Genomic DNA, 23,991 nt, shown 5'->3' with positions numbered 1-23,991 from the left:
ATACCAGGAAGGAGCGTATCACCCGGGTAATCAAAACTCTGCCACAGAAAATTCTCCGGGACAACGTTGTGATCATTATCATCTATCACAACAAGGTTTCCCGAATCCAAAAGCCGTGCCACTGGATTCTGTGTAGGTATTTGACACGCCCCGACCCCGAGGTCCCAGAGACATCGAGATGGTCACGTGCTGGCCGACACCCAAAGGGTGACGAAACCATTTAATTAAAACAAAACTGAGCAAATAAACTAAAGTACGCAATAAAGGCTAAAAACCCAAATAAAAGTTCAACTTTTAAATATTGAAATTAGGTAAACACACAACACGTCCAGAGCATAATTCTAATACAGAGTACAAGCAGAACTAAGAATAAAGAAGTGTTATTACAATAAGTGGCGAAGCGGAGCGAATATGACACAAATCACTGGTAGGGGAACGCCTCGTAGCTTAGGTCGTAATCCTCGTTCCTAGGTCCTGAAGGGGGCGCAAAACAAAGGTGAGTGGACCAAGTATATATATACAGTAATAGTAAAATAGTTATCAACATACTAACCCCCAGGTTTATGAAAACACAAGTATAAAGAGAAATATAGGTTTTCCGAAATCTAGCATGTCGTGCAATGTCTCAAATCATAAATCGCATAAATAATAAACACTAGTGAATGTCCGATATAACACTTCAGGCCCCATGCCGGCTCCCCGTCTCTGAGCAGACAGTCAGAGGAAAATGCACTTCAGGCCCCTTGCCGGCTCCCCGTCTCTGAGCAGACAGTCAGAGGAAAACACACTCCAGGCCCTATGCCAACACCAAACCGTCGCCCGGGACGGACCGGATCTATCCCTTCGTCCCGTAGCGGAAAGGACCACTAGGTAAGTACAAAACCAGTGAACATACATATATTGAAAATCAACTTCATAGTATAAAGTCATCCATCATCTATACTATAAAGAAGTGTTCTAAACATATTCTAAATATCATATCGTCATCCATCAGATATTATATAAGAACATGGGTTATAGGAAAAATAGTAATACTTCAAACTAGCCTCAGTAAGCATGTTATCTCAAAACGTTTCATAAAACATAATCGTAAAGTCATGCTTTTCTGTGTATGCAATTCTACCATTAAAACATGCATTTTTAGAAGGGGTCCACTCACCGTACACCGATGGTGCAAGCCGTACCAAACAAGAATAACAGAATCACCGCTAAGAATCGCACCTAACACATAATTGAGTACTTTCAGTCAAACTCTACTCAAACGATTGAATTTGAGCAAATGGACATCCGAAACGGGTTTAGAACGTCGAAATTAGCTTAGAAGGGTCCCCGAACGAAAACACAAAAAGTCAACGGTCCAAGTCAACGTTGACCGTTGACTAGTCAAAGTCCAAAGTCAACATTGATCGTTGGGTCAAAGTCAACATGTCAGAGTCAACCGGGTCAACGGATCCACGGTCAACGGGTCGGGTCAGGGCTTTAGGGTTTTGGGTAATTGGGTTTAGGTTTTTTAGGTGGGTTGGGTTGGGTAAAAACAGAAAATGGTTTGGGTTTTGGCTAACAGGCCCGAAGGCCTTAAATAAGAAAAAGGGAAATGGGTTTTGGGCTGCAACCAAGGCCCTAAGGCCTTTTGGGTTTTTAAAATGAAATAACTAAAAACAAAAAAGGAAAGGGTAAGGGTATTGGGCCAAAGACCCAAGTCAGGCCTAAGGCCCATGGGGAAACAGAATGGCCCGAAGGCCTGGGTGCCCGGAGAAGACCACCGGAGCTTCCATAGCTCCGGCCAACTTCAAACACTCGACCTAGACCCCGATCTAGGTACCAAAATGAAGCACTAGAGGAGAGGAGTAATTTTATACCTTGGGTTCGCCGTGTAACGGCTTGTGGTGGCCGGAAAAGCCCTCGGAAAACACGCACTCGCCGGAAAATTTGGGTGCCTTCACCCGTGCCAAAATCCCTCCAAAACCTTGGAAATCAAGAACCCAAACTCAACAACCACATTTAACCAACATCTAACAAGACTAAAAAGGAAGAAACCATGCTTACCCAACCGGAAAAACAACCAAAACTCGCCGGAGGTGTTCGTACCCTCTTGGCGCCGTGAGCAAGGGAGAGAGAAAGAGAGAGAGGGATGCAGTTGAACGGCGACGATGGTGATGATTTCCTCGAGTAGGTGTAGGTGTAGCTGTGGGTGTGTGTGTGGGTATGGGTTGTCACGGGGAAGAAGAAGAGAGAAATGGAGGAGTTTTCGAAAAAGAGAAAGAAAGAATGCAGACAAACCAAAACAAAAGAAAAGAAAAAGAAAAAAAAAAGGAGAAGAAGGAAAAGGTGTCACGGAAGGGGGGGCCAAAAGAGAAAAAGTAAGGGAGTTAGGGTGCTGCCACGTGGCAGTCTAGGTGATAGGGTAATAAACTAAATTTTCAGATCTTGATTGTGTGACAAAATGAGGACTAAAGTGATAATTCTATAAATTTTTAAGGAGAATTACAGAATTATCCTTATAAACAGGGGCGGGTGTAACAGTATTGATGTGTTGGAGGACCAAACTGTGTTGTTCTGGTCGACAAGGACAAGAATCCCAGGGTTGGTGACCTTCAGAACACCGGATGAAGCAGAGAGAGGAAAGTCCCGGTTTGCTACCCAAACAACGGTCATATCCGGTATCTTCTTGTACCATATCCCCACGTAGCATTTATTTGAAGCACCGGGACTGAAAAAACCAAGCTCAAAGGTGCCACCATCTGAGATTATGGTCTCACCATCTGCAATTGACTGAAATGTGGTTGCATCGTTGACTTGTGCTGCGGAAAATGTTGTAGCAGTAGTGACTTGGAAGAGCAGCAAAAGATGCAAGCACATCTTAATTGGGATTTTTCTTTGCCTTGGTGGGATCTGAAATGTGGTATAAACGCATGATATGTCAACAGAGAAGTAATCTACCGAAATGAGAGAGAAGTCAAAGAAACCAGAGGAATCGAAGAGAGAAGAAGAAGCTGCATAATTGCTTCTTTCATTCAATAATTGGGTCATGATTACGTAGCCTTTAGACTATTTATATGAATACAACAGCATAACTAACTCAAGAAACTCCCAATGATACAACGACACCTGGCCACTCTTTGCACTTGACACATGCATAGCCTAAGCATTCTTTACACTCTATCATTCTCCCTCAAGCTTATGCTGGGAACAACTGAGCATAAGATTGGAACAATGAACACTAAACTGAAGAGAACACAATTCTTTTGTGAAAATGTCTGCATACTGATCTGCAGAAGCTACAAAATGTAACAAAACAGTGCCTTGTTGAACTCTTTTACGCACAAAATAACAATCAGTTTCAATATGCTTGGCCTTGGAGTACAATATAGGATCGATTGCTAATGTCATGGCAGAAATGTTATCACAGTGAAGTAAAGGAGTATCAGAACTTACATTGTGTAAGTCCTTGAGTAGATGCTGAATCCAAACAATTTTTGGAGTAGTAGTAGCGATAGCTATGTATTCTGCTTCTGTGGAAGACCGACAAAAGATGTGTTGTTTCTTATAACTCCAAAAAATACGCTTGGAGCCAAAAAATACTATAAAACCAGTAATTGAACATCTATCATTAGGATCACCAACCCAATCGACGATACACATCCCTTAGAACGTTTCGAAAATGTTCCAAATTTCCAATCGACGAAAATTTGTTCTAGCCACATACTGATGAACAATGTTCGGCTTTGAACGTTTCTCCACTGATTTTTCTTTTTTTGGGCGTAAATATGAACAATGCTCAACCATTCGAGGAATTCCTCCCATAGTTCGTAATACTTTTATCAATTCCTACCATTTCGTTTTTATATAGTTCAATGATTAAACAATATCGTATTTTATTGGTTTTTATTTGTTTTGTGCAAAAATTATCTTTATAAAGTGATTTATAATATAAACAGTTCTGATCATAATTACAAAGTTTTGTGAATCGGCACAAAGAGTGTAGCTATGTGACAATGACTTATATAATAGGCATTTCGTTTTTACTCATAATTTATTTTTGCATTCCTTTTATGAATTCTCCCGTTTGCTGAAAAAAGAAGGAAAATTTGATCCATATACTTGTTTACTTTTTTTCAAAGTTTAAAACCTTTTTGTTGCTGTAGTACTGTATGAAGTTATCAACTATACCTCAAATCCAAAGAAAACATAAATAAAAACAGTAAAGGCTTGGAATCTCTCATATTTGTGTTCAATTCTAAGAAGTTATATGCACCAACACGAAATATAAATTACGACATATAATTTATTTTTTTGCCTTGAATAAGTTGTAGTAAAATCAAGGGACAAATCCATGAGGGATAGATGTGTGGAAATCATTTCCCGTATTTTATCGAGCCTCAAGTACTGAAATAATGACTTCATTAGCCGAGCATGCTTTAGAAGAATGACCGGCTTCGAGTTCAGTCAAATCCCTTTCACTGTAAAAACCAGGTTTTAGAGGTTAAGGCAATGCACCTTCACCACTCAACATTAGAACTACAGTTGACATGCTCGGCATGTCCTCTGGATTCCGCTGCATGCACAAAAGACCCACATGAATTGTTCTTACAACTTCAAGCAGAGTGATGGAGCCCCCTACCGATGTATCAAGCAGTTCGAGAGGCCTGCCTTCTGTGTGTAGCATCCATGCCTAAAACACGAAAACTAGTTACTTAGTAGAAGTTGCAGAGTCGAGTGATAAGAATTTTTAACTTGACATTTAATGCTGTCACGCTCACATGTCCAAGAAGGTTTAGTTTGTGGTCTGGATGAGAGAATCCTATATTTCTGCTCCCACTCACTATCTCTAGCACCAGAACACCAAAGCTATAGACGTCGGACTTTATAGATTAGAAACCATCAATTGCATATTCTGGGAACATGTAACCACTGCAAACCAATGTGTCAAATAAATGTTTTTATACGCAAAGAATCTAGACTTTCTATTAATGTTTTTGAAAATTCTTAAAAACAGTCATACAATTGTTTTTAAGATACTTACTATGTTCCAACCGCTTTCTTCATCTCTACTTTCGTTTCATTTCCTCCAAAGCTTCTAGCCAATCCAAAGTCTGAGATTTTCGGGTTAAATTCACTACCTAATAAAATGTTACTTGCTTTGAGATCTCTATGAATAACTTTAATCTAGAATCTTGTTGAAGATAGAGGAGCCCTCGAGCTATCCCATTAATAATTTCAAAGCGCTTCGGCCAGTCTAATAACATCCTTCTTCTTTGATCTGCAAAATATCATAATTCACAATTGTCAAAAAATACATCGTGCTAGGCTGCTAGCATAAGCGAACTAGTCGAACTAAATGCAAGGTTTTTGAGTGGTCAAACTAAAAATAAAAAAGTCTAAGCTCTTGTTAGGCATGAACTCGTAGATCAGTATCATCTCGTCTTCTTGAATGCAGCATCCAAGAAGCTTCACTAGATTCCTATGCTGAATTTTGGCAATATGTGTAACTTCATTCTTGAACTCGTCGAGTCCTTGTCTAGAACTTTTTGAAAGCCTTTTCACAGCGATTTCTTGTCCATCTTCCATCGTACCCTGAAATCCATCAGCGTATGTTATGACCAAAATTCATGCTTTGTAGTTTGCACACTACTTGTATCCATCATTCCATATTCTGACCAGAAGTACATGTATCTATACCACTTCAAAACTATGAAGGACTATCTAGTTTTACCTTAAAGACAAATCCGAAACCGCCTTCACCAAGTTTGTTTTCAATTGAAAAGTTACTGGTTGCAGAAACTATAGTCATCAAGTCAAATAACGGTAATTCCAGATCCTCCTTTTGGCTGCGTCCCAGTTTTCCTGCAAAGATGCAATGACGGGTAAAAAAAAACTCCCTAAACTACTAAACTACGTAGTTTGGAAAGCAAAGGGGCAGAATAGTACGGCCAACTTACCAACTTTTTGGTGCTGCTTCTTCCAAACAAAAAACAGCAGGGCAAGGCTCAGGATCAGCAGTCCGGTAGACAACACAGTAGTGCTTATTATGATTCTGATTTTCTTCGCTTTGGATTCAGAGTATTTAGCATTGATCTTTGCATCGTCTTCATGATCTACGAATGATATTTTTGAAGACAGAAAATCCATTAGTCGGAAAGCAATAAACAAAAAAAATAAAAACTGTATAATTTCTATCATCCAACTAATAGTTGCTAGTTTGTGAGACAATTCTAAAAGAAGATATTGCTTATTGTGTCAAAATTCAAAGTTATAACTGTTAGAATTAGTACAATGTTTCGAGCATATGATTATGACTGAATGCAAAGTCACCAACAGGTGTTTTTTACATACCTAGTTCTGCTGCGGCCATTCTTATATAAATATCTTGCCCGTTTTCAGAAAAGTATCTTATATCAATCAGATCGCCGTACCACAGCAAGCACCCAGTTCCTCCATCCCGGATATCCAAATTTGTAAGCCGTGCAGGAGCAGTTCTTCATGCACACCATCTCACATTCCTTGAGGGTCATACTTTTGTTATGCCAGGATTGTTCTGTGCTAGGCAATTTCACCTCCGGGTACTTTTGGAACACGTCTCTAGTGCAATTTAGAGAAGTCTTTCTCACACAGCCATGAGACCAATCCACCAAATCCCATTCTTTCGGAAACTTTGGTGTAAATCCTTTCAAACAGCTACAAACCGGGGACTTTTCAACGCTACATGCACCATGTACACCACACAATGCATAGTTTTCACAGTCATCAATTTGAGCTGTTAGGTAAAGAACCCAACCTTTGGTTCTATCAATCCATCTGTAGCGCTGCACAAGTCCATCTGAAGTTAACACCACCCGCGAAAAGATTGAGCTATTGTGAAGCATGTAACTGTAGTACATTTCATCAGGCTCAAAAACAAGACCGTATGTGTATATAGGGTACCGAACCTTCGCTCACAAATATTTCTTCATATCCTTTGGGACCAAGTTGATATGTATAATTGCCTTGAGAAGGATCCTGAGGACTTTTCCATGATCTAAGATGCCAATTGAAGCCTGTAACTGTGTTCCTACCAATCTTCATACCTGGTAAGAATGTATCGCCAGGGTAATCAAAACTTTGCCACAGAAAGTTCTCAGGGTCATCATCACTCCTATCTATCACGACAAGATTACCCAAATCCAAAAGACGTGCCACTGGATTCTGTGCAGTTCTCGATGTGTTGGAGGACCAAACTGTGCTCATGTTGTGGTTGAGGACAAGAATTCCGGGATTGGTGACCTTCAAAACGCCGGACAAATCAGCGAGGGGCTTGTCTCTGTTGGCAACCCATACAATGGTTGTAACAGATATCTGCTTGTGCCATATCGCCACGTACCATCTATTAGAAGCATCAGGACTGTAAAATCGTAGCTCAAACGTACCGCCAGTTGAAACTACAGTCTCACCATCTCTAATGGACTGAAATGTACTCGTGGCGTCATCAGCTGTGGAGAATACTACTGTGACGATGAGCAGCAAAGAAGAGTAGAAAAGAAGCAAGCACATCTTAGCTGAAGCTTTTGACGGATTTTTCATAGACTTCATGGGAAAGCACTGAATATTGAAGGTTTCAATCGTCTGTCTATATACTTTCTACATGTGTGATTTGAATGTTTGTCTGTCATTTGAACACCAAATTGAAATAACATTGATACCTTTTCCTGCAAGCAACCAATCATTTCAAGTTCCTTCAATATTGTTGAATAGTCGGGTGCGTGGGAAGACAAATTGTTCTCCAAAGTGTGAAACTGAGAAAGTTGTCTTGAATCCGAAGTAGACTTCGCATTCAGTTAAGAATGATGTTGTCGTAGCCGGATGTCTCACTATGACAACTAAGATATGTTCATCTAGTATAAAATATCCGAATTAATATGTGGTCATCCAGTTCCCTCGGCTCAATGGAAACTTTAATTGCCTGATTGGTGTACTCTTTCGCATTAGTCTTGTATTCGATATCGTTTTCTTTCCTTTTCAATTCTTGTAATTCAAGATTAATCCCACGCTTTAAAGTATCAATAAGAGCATCTTTAGTGGACGATAATATTCCCTGTAACTGGTTGTATATCTCAATGTGTCTCTTCCTAATTATGTTAATTTTTTCATTTCAAAGTCAATCTGTTACACATGTAATGGATTAATTTGGTACCCTGTCATTTTCTTTAGTTTATACTAGAAATTATTGTCCACACGTTGTTGCGGATTAAAAATTGTAAAAAGCATTATATTTGAAAGATAAAAAAGATTGTGTCAAGAAGATTAATACAACTCATTACTATATTTAATTGATACTCCACATAAAAATCGTAGAAGTTTTGACTATCTATGTACATAAAAAAAAATTTATTGACTAAATCAAGGATATCCCAAAGGCTTCCTAGGCCCAAGGACTAATCCCTCCGGCGCATGTGAAATGCTCCAACCGTGCATTGCAGCACAGTGCCGGGCCACTTTGACAGCTTCGGGGTTCGAACCTAGGATAGGAAGTGTGTACATAAAATATTAAGTGTGAAACTGAGAGAGTTGTCTTCAACCTGAAGTAGACTTCGGATTCAGTTAAGAATGATGTTGTCGTAGCCGGATATTACACTATGACAACTAAGATTGTTCATCTAGTAGAAAATATCCGAATTAATATGTGGTCATCCAGTTCCCTCGGCTCAAAGGAAACTTAAATGTCTTATTGGTATACTCTTTCGCAGTAGTCTTGTATTCGATATCGTTTTCTTTCCTTTCCAATTCTTGTAATTCAAGATTGATCCCAAGATAGAAAGTATCAACACGAGCGTCTTCGGTGGGCGATAATAATCCCTGTAACTGGTTGCATACTCATTGTGTCTATCTCCCTCCCTACTCACGTTATTTTTTTTCATTTCAAAGTCAATATGTTACACATGTAATGGATTAATTTGGTACCCTGTCATTTTCATTAGTTTATATTTTGGTGGGACTTGTTCAGAATGATTCCAGGACGACTGACTTCTTTTTTTTTTATGCCGTTGTATCTACCATTCCCTGCGGATTTTGCTTAGTCAAAGTTCATGTTTTTCCAGGTAACGGCGAAGTTTTGCCTTCTCGGAATATCTCTGATTCTTGGTTGCTGATTTTGGTTGTGTTTTGCAGCTTTGTTTGCTTTGTCGTTTGCCTTATTACCTTTCATGTTGGTGGTGTTTAGTTAAGTTGTACCGAAAAGACAAAAACCATTAGTTCATCCCATACTGCAGTAAACATTGGAAAATACAGTGAACAATCTGTTCAATCCAAATCATAGTAATTAAATGTATTATCTAATCAAATTGAATTCCACTCCAATCGAATCACCACTGATATCAGAGCAAGGCATATGTAAAGCAAGAAAATGTATAAGCAGGATTACTCGAGAAATATCTAATCAACTTAACTCACTTCAATAGACATCAGATCAGGTTATGATGAAATAAACAGCAACATGAAATATGAACTATCGACCCTCGAGTAGGGTAAAAGTCTCTTCATTAGCTGAAAAAGCTGTAACCCTGTTTGCACAAGGATCGACTTTGATGTCATCTAGATCCCTTTCACTGTAAAAACCAGGTTTTTCCGGTTCAGGCAATGCACTTTCACCACTCAACATCAGAACTGCAGCTGGCATGCTTGGCCTATCTGCCGGATTTCGCTGCACGCATAAAAGACCCACATGGATCGACCGCAAAACTTCATGTGCATTACTGTAGTCTCATACTGATGTATCGAGCATTTCAATGGACTTGCCTTCTGTGCATAAATTCCATGCCTAAAAGATCACAACCACCAATCATACTGAATAAATAGAAGTATAAAGAATCAAGTAAAAACAAATAATAATGCTAGACAAACCGCATTTTAGATCTTAAGTGGAATTGAATCCATTTTTTACATGAATTGTAGTCACTGTCACATTTTGTACTTCATTAGCTGATGCAGTCAGAACATAGTCCTTCTAGTATTATTCGATGAAAAATGATCAACTTGACAACTGACACTTACATGTCCTAGCAGGTTAAGGCTGTGGTCTGGATGAGAAAATCATCTGTTTCTTTTCCCTTCACTATCTCAAGCACCATAACACCAAAGCCATACATGTCATATTTTATCGAGTAGAACCCATCGATCGCATATTCTGGGGACATGTAACCACTACAAAGCAATGTGTCAAAACCTACATTTTACAAGCAAGGTATATGGAATGTCTGATTGTACTTTTACATTACTTACTATGTTCCAACCACTTTATTTGTCGCTGCTGTAGTTTCATTTCCTCCAAAACTTCTTGCCAGGCCAAAGTCTAAAATTTTGGGGTTAAATTCACTGTCTAATAGAATGTTGCTGGCTTTGAGATCTCGATAAATTACTCTCAGTCTAGAATCTTGATGAAGATAGCGGAGCCCCCGAGCAATCCCATTAATAATGTCAAAACGCTTAGGCCAATCTAGTAAGATGCTTTTTCTTTGATCTGCAAAATAGTACACAATAGTAACATATCACAATAAAGCAGTCTAATACTTTCCCTTCCGTTACACAGCCAATCGACAAAGGATCATAGGAAGTTTACAAATGGGAAACAAACCGAAAATAAAGAAGTCTAAGCTTTTGTTAGGCATGAACTCGTAGATCAGCATCATCTCGTCTTCTTGAATGCAACATCATGGAAGCCTCACTAGATTCCAGTACTGAAGTTTGGAAATATGTGTAACCTCATTCTTTAACTGGTTGAGTCCTTGCCTCGAATTTTTTGATAGCCTTTTCCCAACTATTTCTTGCCCATCCATCAGTGTACCCTGAAATTCATCAGCACGTATCATGATCAAAATTCATACTACTAGTTAACTGTATCTGTTACTCCTCCTAAAGTGACTTGCTCAAATGTCAAGCTAATTGTCAAAGCCACCTTCCCCAACTTTATTGTGGTTTGAAAAATCATTGGTAGCACAAATCACAGTGCCCAAGTCAAATAATGGTAACTACAGATCTTCCTTTTGGTCCGATCTCAGTTTTCCTGCGAAGCACATAGTGAAGTAAATCGTGTACCATGGAACTGAACTTAGAAAACAGAGGGGTGTAAGAGCATCTTGTTGGTGCTTCTTCTTCTGAAAACGTAAGAGGAGGGCTAGGCCCAGTAGCAGTCCAGCAGACAACACAGTACTGGTTACTACGATTCTCGTTTTCTTCCCAAACTTGGGCTCTATTAATCCAGTTGTAGCTCCTCACACTCCCGTCTTGTGTCAACACTGGAAATGCCCAATTCTCAAATAAAATTACTTAAAGTTCTGCAAAATGAAGACTACATGCTACAGCATCGACCGGAAACACTCGTCCAAACACTAAACCAACCTTGCAACCATATTTCTTCCAAGTATATTGTCCAAGCGGGGTAGTCTTTGCTTATACAGAAGATTGAAAATCCGTAAACACACTCGATGCAGCGACGAACAATTACCGTCTCCATTAAGATTTATCCAAAAAACACACTCGACGCGGTGCTGTTTATCCAAACTAAAATGCTCCTCGGTCGGCTAATTCTACGGCAACAATGTTGTTTATCCAAATTGAAGATGTTCGCCGGTTGCTTTCACAGTGCTGTTTATCCAAACTGAAGATGTGTTGGAAGAAAAAGAAAATAAAAATCTCAAGGTTGTTGAGAGGTTTCGCGTAGAGCGAGAGTTTGCACATAGCAGTTTGTGTGTTGAATTGGAGACATCTTTTTCCGTTGCCAGTGCCTCTGTATTTATAACGCTGCTCTCACTGATAGTCCAAGCTGTAAATTTCTGAATCTCCTGATGTGTCACGGCTACTAGAAAATAATCTCTTAATCTTCTGATGTATCACGACTACCAAGGTGTAATCCCTGAGTCTCCTTAAACCCCCAATCTTTAATATTTATATACACCACTTCTAACCAAATAATAATGGCTTTAACCCATTATCACATGATCAATGGTCAAAAAATTACCACGTCATTATCTTCTGCTAATTTGTCCTTCCCATCATGCCCATAGGCTGAAGCCTACTCCTTTTTTTTATCTATATAATCATCCCAATCACATCACCATCTCACAATTTCACCTTCATCCCATGCCTAGATTAATTGCATGAAATTAATCCAGTAGTACATGCACTGCCGTATGCCGAATATCTCCAATTAATTTGAATTGTAAGTTAGGGATATTATTTACATCACGTTTATCTGGTTTAAGAAGAAGCCAAGATAATTCACATTAAAAGACAATTATTATGATAAAAATCATAATATTATCCTTTAACAATAACAAAATTATCTTTACTTTTCTATCTGACGGTTGGAAACTATGCTTACTCAACGGCCTTGATTGCACGGGCCGATGGTGTAAATTTGGGTCCAAACACACATATCCCACCATTTATATAGTGACACGTGGTATATCACCCGTGTGCCAATCACACTGAAAAATTTCTTCTACTTGGACATGTCTTTCCGCGTCTCATACTGGAGAAATTTATGTAAGAAGTAGCTAGTGTTATCTTTCAAACACCTTTGTTAATATTTGGCCTTGATTTTCTCCAATTTACTCCATCCAAAGAGCGAATATTGAAAGAATGTATGAGAAGTAAAAATGAGTATATAGATAGTATTACCCTCTTTTTTTTATATACAATTGTTATTTGGTGTTTTTAATCTGTTTTGGGGAATTCAACAAAATCATCATAAAACTTATTTTCATAGAACTTTTGTTGTTTTGTAAAAATTTTCAGAATTCATTTAAAACATTTCGGAAATGTTCCAATTGATGAAAATTTGTTCTAGCCACATACTAAAATCTGTTAGAAATTTTCTCCGTTTATTTTTTTCGCCTTAAACATGATCAATGTTTGGCCACTCAATAATAAAAATGCCTCAAAAACAGTTTGTAATACTTTTATCAATTACTACCATATGTTTTTATATAGCTCAATGACTAAACAATATCATTTTTTTTTATTATTTTTTTTTTTGCTGAAAAATCATCTTTACGAATCGATTTATAATATGACAGTTCCCATCATATTCACAAACTTTTGTGAATTGGCCTAAAGAGTGTAGCTATGTGACAATGACTTATATAGCATTGCCTTCCCATTGAAGAAGTTATAGGAAAATCAAGAGACAAAATAAAGATGAAAGTGTTTATGAAAATCATTTACAAAATTTTATCGAGCCTCAACTAGTGAAATAGTGACTTCATTAGCTGAGCATGCTTTAGAAGAATGACCGACTTCGAGTTCAGTCAGATCCCTTTCACTGTAAAAACCAGGTTTTAGAGGTGGGGGCAACGCACCTTCACTACCCAACATTAGAACTGCAGCTGACATGCTCGACCTGTCTTCTGGATTCCGCTGCACGCACAAAAGACCCACATGAATCGTTCTTACAACTTCATGCAAAGTGACGGAGTCCTCTATCGATGCATCAAGCAGTTCGAGAGGCCTGCCTTCTGTGTGTAGCATCCATGCCTAAAACACGAAAACTAGTCTACTTAGCAGAAGTAGCAGAGTCGAGCGATAAGAATTTTTAACTTGACATTTGATGCTATCACACTCACATGTCCAAGAAGGTTAAGTTTGTGGTCTGGATGAGAGAATCCTCTATTTCTGCTCCCACTCACTATCTCTAGCACCAGAACACCAAAGCTATAGACGTCGGACTTTATAGAGTAGAAACCATCAATTGCATATTCTGGGGACATGTAACCGCTGCAGACCAATGTATCAAAAAACGTTTTTATACGCAAAGAAGCTAGACTTTCTAGTTTCTCTTAGTGCTTTGGAAAATTCTTAAAAAAAGAGTCGTACAATTGTGTTTTAGGATACTTACTATGTTCCGACCACTTTCTTCGTTTCTGCTTTCGTTTCATTTCCTCCAAAGCTTCTAGCCAAGCCAAAGTCTGAGATTTTCGGGTTAAATTCACTGCCTAATAAAATGTTACTTGCTTTGAGATCTCTATGAATAACTCTCAATCTAGAATCTTGATGAAGATAGAGGAGCCCTCGAGCTATTCCATTAATAATTTCAAAGCGCTTCGACCAGTCTAATAACATTCTTCTTCTTTGATCTGCAAAGTATCATAATTCACAATTGTCAAAAAATACATCACGCTATGTTGCTAGCATAGGCAGACTAATCGAACTAAATGCAAGGTTTTTGAGTGGTCAAACCGAAAATAAAGAAGTCTAAGCTTTTGTTAGGCATGAACTCGTAGATCAGTATCATCTCGTCTTCTTGAATGCAACATCCAAGAAGCTTCACTAGATTCCTGTGCTGAAGTTTGGCAATATGTGTAACTTCATTCTTGAACTCGTCGAGTCCTTGTCTAGAATTTTTTGAAAGCCTTTTCACTGCGATTTCTTGTCCATCTTCCATCGTACCCTGAAATCATACTTTGTAGTTTGCACACTACTTGTGTCCATCATTCCATATTCTGTCCAGAAGTACATGTATCTATACCACTTCAACTATAAAGGACTATCTGGTTTTACCTTGAAGACAGATCCGAAACCGCCTTCACCAAGTTTGTTTTCAATTGAAAAGTTACTGGTTGCAGAAACTATAGTCATCAAGTCAAATAACGGTAATTCCAGATCCTCCTTTTGGCTGCGTCCCAATTTTCCTGCAAAGACGCAGCGACGGGTGAAAAAAATTTCCTATACTACTGAACTCTGTAGTTTGGAAAGCAGAGGGGCAGAATAGTACGGCCAACTTACCAACTTTTTGGTGTTGCTTCTTCCAAACAAAAAACAGCAGGGCAAGGCCCAGGATCAACAATCCGGTAGACAACACAGTAGTGCTTATTATGATTCTCATTTTCTTCGCATTGGATTCAGAGTGTTTAGCGTTGATCTTTGCATCGTCTTCATGATCTACGAATGATATTTTTGAAGACAGAAAATCTATGAGTCGGAAAATAATAAACAAAAAAATTAAAACTGTATAATTTCTATCATCCAACTAATAGTTGCTAGTTTGTGAGACAATTCTAAAAGAAGATATTGTTTATTGTGTCAAAATTCGTACAATGTTTCACTTCGTTATGTCTTGACTTTGTTTCGAGCATATGATTATGACTGATTGCAAAGTCACCATCAGGTGTTTTTTACATACCTAGTTCTGCTGCGGCCATTCTTATATAAATATCTTGCCCGTTTTCAGAAAAGTATCTTATATCAATCAGATCGCCGTACCACAGCAAGCACCCAGTTCCTCCATCCCGGATATCCAAATTTGTATAAGCCGTGCAGGAGCAGTTCTTCATGCACACCATTTCACATTCCTTGAGGTTCATACTTTTGTTATGCCAGGATTGTTCTGTGCTAGGCAATTTCACCCCCGAGTACTTTTGGAACACGTCTCCAGTGCAATTTAGAGAAGTCTTTCTCACACAGCCATGAGACCAATCCACCAAATCCCATTCTTTCGGAAACTTTGGTGTAAATCCTTTCAAACAGCTACAAACCCGGGACTTTTCAACGTTACATGCACCATGTACACCACACAATGCATAGTTTTCACAGTCATCAATTTTGGCTGATTGGTAAAGAACCCAACCTTTGGTTCTATCAATCCACGTGTAGCGCTGCACAAGTCCATCTGAAGTTAACACCACCCTCGAAAAGATTGAGCTGTTGTGAAGCTTGTAACTGTAGTACATTTCATCAGGCTCAGAAACAAGACCGTATGTGAATATAGGGTTTGGATTTAACTGAGGGTTTCCACTGAACCGGACTCCATTCCATGGTCCAGACCGATATTTAATGACCAAACCTTCCCTCACAAATAATTCTGCATATCCTTTGGGACCAAGTTGAGATGTACAATTGCCTTGAGAAGGATCCTGAGGACTTTTCCACGATCTAAGATGCCAATTGAAGCCTGTAACTGTGTTCCTACCAATCTTCATACCTGGTAAGAATGTATCGCCAGGGTAATCAAAACTTTGCCACAGAAAGTTCTCAGAGTGATCATCACTCCTATCTATCACGACAAGATTACCCGAATCCAAAAGACGTGCCACTGGATTCTGTGCAGTTCTCGATGTGTTGGAGGCCCAAACTGTGCTCATGTTGTGGTTGAGGACAAGAATTCCGGGCTTGGTGACCTTCAGGACGCCGGACAAATCAGTGAGGGGTTTGTCTCTGTTGGCAACCCATACAATGGTTGTAACAGATATCTTCTTGTACCATATCCCCACGTACCGTCTATTAGAAGCATCAGGACTGTAAAATCCTAGCTCAAACGTTCCGCCAGTTGAAACTACAGTCTCACCGTCTCTAATGGACTGAAATGTACTTGTGGCGTCATCAGCTATGGAGAATACTGCTGCGAAGATGAGCAGCAAAGAAGAGTAGAAGAGCAGCAAGCACATCTTAGTTGAAGCCTTCGATGGACTTTTTACATGTTTGATTTCGCATTGTTCTGTCATTTTGGACTGCAAAATTGTTGAATAATTGGCACAAGGGAAGACAGCGGACTCGGTCCAAGAATGATATTGTCTTAGCTTCACATTTTCCTATGACAATTAAGTTGTTTCATACAGTAGCGAAATATCTAAATTAATTTGTGGTCATCCAATTCCCTCAGCTCAAAGGAAACATACAATTAAGGCTTTACCTGCTCTGATTGCCATTACTCTTTGCCATTACTGGTGGAAAAATTAGACGAAGAGAGGAACCCCACGTTTGACTTGAATACAGTGTTTGAGCAATATTAGAAAATATGAAAATAACATAATAAATCCAATGATAATGATCATAAAGAAAATCATAACATCAATAGTATACAAGATTATATAAACAACTAGAGAGAAAATTAGAAAAATTGACAAACTTAGAGATTGAGGCTTGCATAAATGCAATGTCCTAAAAACAGAATTCTGCTCCTACTCTTGTGCTTATAGTTCGGTAAGCGTCCGTCTCCAAGGATTTAATAATCTATAATCCAAAATCAAAGCACTTCAATCTTTGAACTCTAACGAACTCAATATATTTCGTACTCTCAAAACACAACTCAGAATTAAACAAAAAAGAAAGAACATAGAATACAGGGGAATAAACTTTGTCCAGTACGTTATAATGAACTCTCTATCTCATACTAATTTTACACGGCTGTGATTATGGATTATAAAGAACCCATGTGACTTCTAGGAATGGATGAAGTGGCTGTTCATAAAGTGATGCCATCTTTTCATCTAATTCATACATCATTACAAAAGTCATGCCTTTTGCATAATGGTGCCGCTGCACTATTTGGTTGTATTAAGAGGATTTAGATCCTCTTCGATTTCGAGGATCAATGCATAGATTTACAAAAAATTGTAAGGCCATAATTGAACTTTTTTTATATTTTTATTGTATGAAAAATATATAAAAAAGAAAAAAGAAAAAATTGTGGCCGCACAATCTTTGATAAACGGTTATCATACATTGATTCTTAGGATCCTCAATGAGGGGATCCGGAAATGATCTAAATCTTTATTAAGAACCTAACTAAATGCACTTTTGCGTGACATATTTTTCCATTCAATCTTTGAATTAAATATTATATAACATAAATTTCCAACATACACAAATGCCAAAAATGAAGTATCAAATAAGAGCATATCAAATGGGAGAAAGTATGCCTCGTAACTGACTTTGTGTACCTTTTTAATAGCTAAGTAAATATTTTTTAGAATGATTCCAGAATTGCTACTTGCATTTTTTTAAGCCATTGTCTACCGTTCCCTTCAGACTTTCTTCGTCGAAGTTTTGCTTTCTCAAGTCCCTCTGTTTCTTGCTTGTTTATGGTTCTGCTTTGACTTGTTCTCGGTTGCTGACTGATTTTTTTATTTTTTTTTATTTTGTACAGTTACACCTTAATGGTGGATTTGACTTGCGGCAACCAAAACTTGGTGATGAGATGAAAATTTTGGATTTGGAAGTGACGAAACACAGAAGCTGTCGAAAGCCATATCACTTGCTTGGACATGTCTTTTCGCGTCTCATGCCGGAGAAATTTATGTAAGAAGCATTGTTCTAAAAATTCTCATTTAGCGTCGTTTAGATCCCGCATAGACGCAAGATGGTTGGTTACCGTCCTGATTAATGTCTAGATGTTTGAAAATTAAGAAAAAACGCCTAGACCTGCTGAAGCGCCCACCTAGACCACCTAGGCACTAGCCTAGCCCACCCAAACCCGCCTAAGTTACAACTCACACAAACAAAAAATAGATAACTTTCATTTTGTATTTTATTTTTTTTTTCAATAAATTGTAATAGACTTGTTGAATACTTAAATAAGCACACATTATATGCGTGTTCCCCATGTTTTCATTATGTTCCAATACTTCATAATATATGTATATATCATTCTATTTTGTAGTTTATGATGAAATTATATATATTTTAAGTATAAACAAACACTTATTTACACAAAATATAATGGATTTACTTAAATCCCCTAGTTCGCCTAAGCGTCCGCCTAGACCCCGCCTAACCACCTAGGCGCTAGGTCCCAACCTGCCGCCCGACTAGCGCCTAGCGTCTTTTAGAACCTTGGTAAGAAGTAGCTAGTGTTATTCACACATCTTTATCTTTCAAACACTTTTGTTAATATTTAGCCTTGATTTTCTCCCATTTACTCAATCCGAAGGGCGAATATTGAAAGAAAATGTGAAAAATAAAAATTTGTGTGCAGATAACACTACTCTCTTTTTTATATACAATTGTTATTTGGGGTTTTTAATCTGTTTTGGGGAATTCAACAAAACCGTCATAAAACTTATTTTCAAAGAACTTTTATTGTTTTGTAAAGTTTTTCAGAATTCATTTAAAATGTTTTTCACTGAGGCGTTCCACTGAACCAGACTCCATTCCATGGTCCATTTCGAAATTTTATGACCGAAACTTCGCTCACAAATATTTCTTCATATCCTTTGGGACCAAGTTGAGATGTATAATTGCCTTGAGAAGGAGCCCCCGAGCAATCACTCTCAGTCTAGAATCTTGATGAAGATAGAGGAGCCCCCGAGCAATCCCATTAATAATGTCAAAACGCTTAGGCCAATCTAGCAAGGTGCTTTTTCTTTGATCTGCAAAATAGTATATAATAGTAACATATCACAATAAAACAGTCTAATACTTTCCCTTCCGTTACACAGCCAATCGACAAACGATCATAGGAAGTTTACAAATGGGAAACAAACCGAAAATAAAGAAGTCTAAGCTTTTGTTAGGCATGAACTCGTAGATCAGCATCATCTCGTCTTCTTGAATGCAGCATCCTAGAAGCCTCACTAGATTCCGGTGCTGAAGTTCGGCAATATGTGTAACCTCATTCTTTAACTGGTTGAGTCCTTGCCTCGAATGTTTCGATAGCTTTTTCACAGCTATTTCTTGTCCATCCATCAGTGTACCCTGAAATTCGTCAGCACGTATCATGATCAAAATTCGTACTACTAGCTAATTGTATCTGTTACTCCTCCTAAAGTGACATGCTCAAATGTCAAGCTAATTGTAGCGTGGACTGTGACTTCACCTTATAGACAGATCCGAAGCCACCTTCCCCAACTTTATTGTGGTTTGAAAAATCATTGGTAGCACAAGTTACAGTACCCAAGTCAAATAATGGTAACTCCAGATCTTCCTTTTGGTCTGATCTCAGTTTTCCTGCGAAGCACATAGTGAAGTAAATCGTGTACCATGGAACTGAACTTAGAAAACGCAGGGGTCGAAGAGTAGAAACTCAAATAGCTTACCATCTTGTTGGCGCTGCTTCTTCTGAAAATGTAAAATGAGGGATAGGCACAGGATTAGTAGTCCAGCAGACAACATGGTACTGGTTACTACGATTCTCATTTTCTACACTTCGGATTTTGCATTGTCTGCTTGAAGTGGTAATGAAGTATTTGAAAGCAGAAAATTAATAAGGAATTACAAAGAAGAATAAACACCAACGATGATTCCATACCTGGTTTGGATGCAGCCAATTTTATGTATATATCTTGCCCATTTCCATTGAAAGTTCTTGAATCAAACAGATCACCATAGCACATCAAGCACCCACTTCCTCTTGCCCTGATATCCAAATTTGCAAAAGCTGTGCAGGATCAGTTTTCACTGCACATCATCTCACATTCATTGAGGTTCATACTTGTTTTATGCCAGGATTTTTCTGTGCTCGGCAGTTTCATCCCAGAGTACTTCAGAAAGTTGTCTCCACTGCAATTCAGTGGAGTCATTCTCATACAGGCATATGTTGCACGCCGAGGGGCCCCTTCTTGTTGAAAATTTGGTCTAAATCCTGCCAAGCAACCACATAGCGGGGGGTTGTCAATATTACATGCACCATTTGGCCCACATATTCCATAGTTGTCACACGTATCAGCCGGTGTTCCTAGTAAAACTTCCCAAACTTGGGATCTATTAATCCAGTTGTAGCTCCTCACACTTCCATCTTGTGTCAACACCAGCCCTGAAAGAATTGAGCTGTTGTGAAGCTTATAACTATAATAGATTTCATCCCGATCAAACACGTAAGTGTCATATATGTTCGTACGGTTTGGATTCAAATCAGGCATTCCACTGAATCGGATTCCATTCCATGGTCCAGTACGACGTTTCATATCCGAACGCTGCATCAGAACTAATTCATGATATCCATCAGTAACAAGTTGGTAAGAGTAACTTCCTTGAGAAAGATCCTGCTACCCAAACAACGGTCATATCCGGTATCTTCTTGTACCATATCCCCACGTAGCATTTATTTGAAGCAGCGGGACTGAAAAAACCAAGCTCAAAGGTGCCACCATCTGAGATTATGGTCTCACCATCTGCAATTGACTGAAATGTAGTTGCATCGTTGACTTGTGCTGCGGAAAATGTTGCAGCAGTAGTGACGAGGAGGAAGAGCAGCAAAAGATGCAAGCACATCTTAATTGGGATTTTTCTTTGCCTTGGTGGGATCTGAAATGTGGTATAAACGTATGATATGTCAACAGAGAAGTAATCTACTGAAACAAGAGAGAAGTCAAAGAAACCAGAGGAATCGAAGAGAGAATAATAAGCTGTATAACTGCTTCTTTCATTCAATAATTGGGTCATGATTACGTAGCTTTTTGACTATTTATATAAATACAAGAGCATAACTCAAGACACTCCCAATGATACAATGACACATGGCCTCTTTTTACACTTGACACATGGCCTAGCCTAAGCATTCTTTACGCTCTCACTCCTTCACGCACAAAATAACATTCAATTTCAATATGCTTGGCCTTAGAGTGCAAACATGATCGATTGCTAATGCCATGGCAGAAATGTTATCACAGCGAAGTAAAAGGAGTATCAGAACTTACAATGTGTAAGTCCTTGAGTAGCTGCTAAATCTAAACAATTTTTATAGTAGTAGTAGCAATAGCTCTGTATTTTGCTTCTGTAGAAAACTGAGTAACAAGGTGTTAACTCCAAAAAATAGGATTGGAGCCAAGAAATACTATAAATCCAGTAGTTGAACATCTATCATTAAGATCACCAACCCAATTTGCATCTGTGTAGGCTTTTAAATCTAAAGAACCAGGTCTGAAACATAACCCCAAATTCAAAGTGCCTCTATCTCAAAAAAAAAATTTACTACAACAAAGTGAGACTCAAGAGTAGAATGAATGCATAAATTGGTAGACCTGATAATTGTTGACTTGTATAGTTTCCTATAATTTAGGATTTCCTAGTTTAGGATGGATCCCATGTAATCTAGGAGAAATCTTTTTGTAATCTCCTGTAATTATTCTTCCCTATTTGGTTAGGCTTAGGATTGTATATTATACCTCTTCCTGAGAAGAATAAAAATATCATTCAAAGCATTCTCTTCTTCATAATACTTTTATCAATTCCTACCATATATAGTTCAATGATTAAACAATATCGTGTTTTATTGGTTTTTTTTTGTGTGTGTAAAAATTATCTTTATAAAGGTATTTATAATATAAACAAATCTGATAATAATTCCAAAGTTTTGTGAATCGGCACAAAGAGTGTAGCTATGTGACAATGACTTATATAATAGGCATTTCGTTTTTACTCATAATTTATTTTTGCATTCCTTTTATGAATTCTCCCGTTTGCTGAAAAAAGAAGGAAAATTTGATCCATATACTTGTTTTCTTTTTTTTTTTTTTTTTTTTTTTTTCAAAGTTTAAAACCTTTTTGTTGTTGTAGTACTGTATGAAGTTATGAACCATACCTCAAATCCAAAGAAAACATAAATAAAAACAGTAAAGGCTTGGAATCTCTCATATTTGTGTTCAATTCCAAGAAGTTATATGCACCAACACGAAATATAAATTACGACATATAATTTATTTCCTCTTATGAGAATTTAGGAACTCCTTGACCCCTAAGTTGAAGCCACAAAAACTGAACCATCTACGTATTGTAAAGAAAGCATATGAAGCATAAATATATACATACAAATATATGTGTGTACAGAGATGAACATTTTATATTGAAAAAGGGCTCTCTTAAGGTCCTTAAACAAGTCAAGCTGCCCAACTATTGATCGTATATGTACGCTAGAAATGCAAGATCTATGGTACGTTGCATGCCAAGGGGACATTTGACCTATGTATAGATAAAGTTATAAACCAAGTTTTTCCAATCACTAGTATGATCAATCAACACAATAATTTTTCTTATTAAACTTCGATCTAATAATCTCATTAGTCAGGAAATTGAAGTGATGCCCAAAATCTGTCACAATGTCATCTAAACTCAACACAAACTAGCAGTGTGGCTAAGTCAAACGATTGTCTGATACGAAAAAAATAAAATTGCTTAACAGTTTGCAAGATGAAGACTAAATGCTACAGCATCGACCGGAAACACTCTTCCAAACACAAAACCAACCTTGCAACCATATTTCTTCCAAGTATACAGAAGATTGAAATCCAAACGGGGTAGTCTTTGCTCATACAGAAGATTGAAAATCCTTAAACACACTCGATGCAGTGACGAACGATTACTGTCTCCATTTAGATTTATCCAACTGTTAAAATGTTGGGTTTGTTTCAAAAATTGCATTACTTTTCTCCCCAATCTTCAAACAAACAAATCATAAGTGAGGAGCCCATAAGACCAATTGACAACAATTTGCAATCCAGATTTTTAGCTTCATTTATTGTTACCCATCAACTAACTCAATTCAAAAAGTGGGAGAAAAAAAAACTGGGAACAATTTGTTTCCTTTACTTCCATCTAGTAAATATAGAAATGGTTCGAGAACACGGGAAATGCCCAATTCTCAAAACAAACACAGAGAGAGAGAGAGAGAGAACTGACCTTTATTGGTAGAAAATGTTGCAGAAGCCAGCCAACCCAGAAGAAAGTTAAATTCAGGGGAAGATTAGGGCTTTACAAAAGGCAGAGAGGAGAGGAACGCACAACACAGCCTTTTTTTTATTTTATTTTTTTTTACAGTTACACCTTAATGGTGGATTTGACTTGCGGCAACCAAAACTTGGTGATGAGATGAAAATATTGGATTTGGAAGTGACGGAACACAGAGGTTGTCGAAAGCCATATCACCTACTTGGACATGTCTTTCCGCGTCTTATACCGGAGAAAATTTTCAAACACTTCGTTAATATTTGATCTTGTTTTTCTTTAATTTACTCAATTCGAGAGGCGAATATTAAAATATGTGTTAGAAATAAAAATTAGTGTGCATATAGCAGTACTCTCTTTTTTATATACAATTGTCATTTGGGGTTTTTAATATGTTTTGGAGAATTCAACAAAACCGTCATAAAACTTATTTTCATAGAACTTTTGTTGTTTTATAAAAAATTTCAAAATTCATTTTGGAACATTTCAAAAATGTTCCAATTGATGAAAATTTGTTCTAGCCACATACTGAAATCTGTTGGAATTTTTTTACGTTAATTATTTTTTCACCTTAAAAATGAACAATGCTTG

The 23,991-nt window shown here is 37.8% G+C and overlaps 3 protein-coding genes, 1 long non-coding RNA gene and 2 pseudogenes across 10 annotated transcripts; all 6 read right to left on the bottom strand.

Moving 5' to 3' along the window:
- Positions 1–268: 268 nt before the first annotated feature.
- On the bottom strand, positions 269–2,243 carry LOC148696702 (uncharacterized). Of its 2 annotated transcripts, XR_015962506.1 has the most exons (4): positions 2,047–2,243; positions 1,860–1,966; positions 1,160–1,221; positions 269–474 (listed from the first exon to the last, which is right to left on the bottom strand). It is a non-coding gene; the product is annotated as an uncharacterized LOC148696702 (long non-coding RNA). The 2 variants fall into 2 exon arrangements; XR_015962505.1 differs by having other exon boundaries at positions 269–1,221.
- Positions 2,244–4,174: 1,931 nt separating this feature from the next.
- On the bottom strand, positions 4,175–7,808 carry LOC137725842 (G-type lectin S-receptor-like serine/threonine-protein kinase At4g27290; annotated as a pseudogene). Its single transcript, XR_015962501.1, has 7 exons — positions 6,334–7,808; positions 5,940–6,095; positions 5,714–5,844; positions 5,364–5,574; positions 5,024–5,260; positions 4,761–4,911; positions 4,175–4,672 (listed from the first exon to the last, which is right to left on the bottom strand). The product of XR_015962501.1 is annotated as a G-type lectin S-receptor-like serine/threonine-protein kinase At4g27290 (transcript).
- Positions 7,809–9,393: 1,585 nt separating this feature from the next.
- LOC137726490 (G-type lectin S-receptor-like serine/threonine-protein kinase SD1-1) lies at positions 9,394–11,482 on the bottom strand (annotated as a pseudogene). Its single transcript, XR_015962127.1, has 6 exons — positions 11,368–11,482; positions 11,065–11,264; positions 10,604–10,814; positions 10,252–10,489; positions 10,024–10,173; positions 9,394–9,790 (listed from the first exon to the last, which is right to left on the bottom strand). The product of XR_015962127.1 is annotated as a G-type lectin S-receptor-like serine/threonine-protein kinase SD1-1 (transcript).
- A 1,606-nt stretch (positions 11,483–13,088) lies between these two features.
- Positions 13,089–16,579, bottom strand: LOC148696701 (G-type lectin S-receptor-like serine/threonine-protein kinase At4g27290). Of its 2 annotated transcripts, XM_088694132.1 has the most exons (8): positions 16,037–16,430; positions 15,149–15,946; positions 14,752–14,907; positions 14,527–14,657; positions 14,206–14,416; positions 13,865–14,102; positions 13,593–13,743; positions 13,089–13,503 (listed from the first exon to the last, which is right to left on the bottom strand). In XM_088694132.1, the coding sequence occupies exons 1-8, from the start codon at positions 16,407–16,409 to the stop codon at positions 13,201–13,203; spliced, it is 2,361 nt and encodes a 786-aa protein (XP_088550258.1). In that variant the 5' UTR covers positions 16,410–16,430; the 3' UTR covers positions 13,089–13,200. The 2 variants fall into 2 exon arrangements, with proteins under 2 accessions (XP_088550258.1, XP_088550257.1); XM_088694131.1 differs by having other exon boundaries at positions 15,149–16,579.
- A 2,276-nt stretch (positions 16,580–18,855) lies between these two features.
- Positions 18,856–23,845, bottom strand: LOC148696699 (G-type lectin S-receptor-like serine/threonine-protein kinase SD1-1). Of its 3 annotated transcripts, XM_088694166.1 has the most exons (6): positions 23,356–23,841; positions 19,991–20,985; positions 19,779–19,904; positions 19,559–19,689; positions 19,227–19,437; positions 18,859–19,112 (listed from the first exon to the last, which is right to left on the bottom strand). In XM_088694166.1, exons 3-6 carry the CDS (start codon positions 19,876–19,878, stop codon positions 18,934–18,936), a joined length of 621 nt encoding a protein of 206 aa, XP_088550292.1. In that variant the 5' UTR covers positions 19,879–19,904; positions 19,991–20,985; positions 23,356–23,841; the 3' UTR covers positions 18,859–18,933. The 3 variants fall into 3 exon arrangements, with proteins under 3 accessions (XP_088550294.1, XP_088550293.1, XP_088550292.1); XM_088694168.1 differs by having other exon boundaries at positions 18,856–19,112; positions 19,559–19,800; positions 23,356–23,845; XM_088694167.1 differs by having other exon boundaries at positions 18,858–19,112; positions 19,779–20,985; positions 23,356–23,842.
- On the bottom strand, positions 20,130–21,123 carry LOC148696700 (G-type lectin S-receptor-like serine/threonine-protein kinase At4g27290). Its single transcript, XM_088693339.1, has 2 exons — positions 20,731–21,123; positions 20,130–20,654 (listed from the first exon to the last, which is right to left on the bottom strand). The coding sequence occupies exons 1-2, from the start codon at positions 21,121–21,123 to the stop codon at positions 20,130–20,132; spliced, it is 918 nt and encodes a 305-aa protein (XP_088549465.1).
- Positions 23,846–23,991: the final 146 nt, after the last annotated feature.

This window comes from Pyrus communis, chromosome 5 (genome assembly GCF_041283825.1).
Source record: "Pyrus communis isolate YQ-2024b chromosome 5, ASM4128382v1, whole genome shotgun sequence".
NCBI lineage: Eukaryota > Viridiplantae > Streptophyta > Magnoliopsida > Rosales > Rosaceae > Pyrus > Pyrus communis.
Note: the sequence above shows the minus strand (reverse complement) of the source record. Positions and strands in the feature narration are given on the sequence as shown.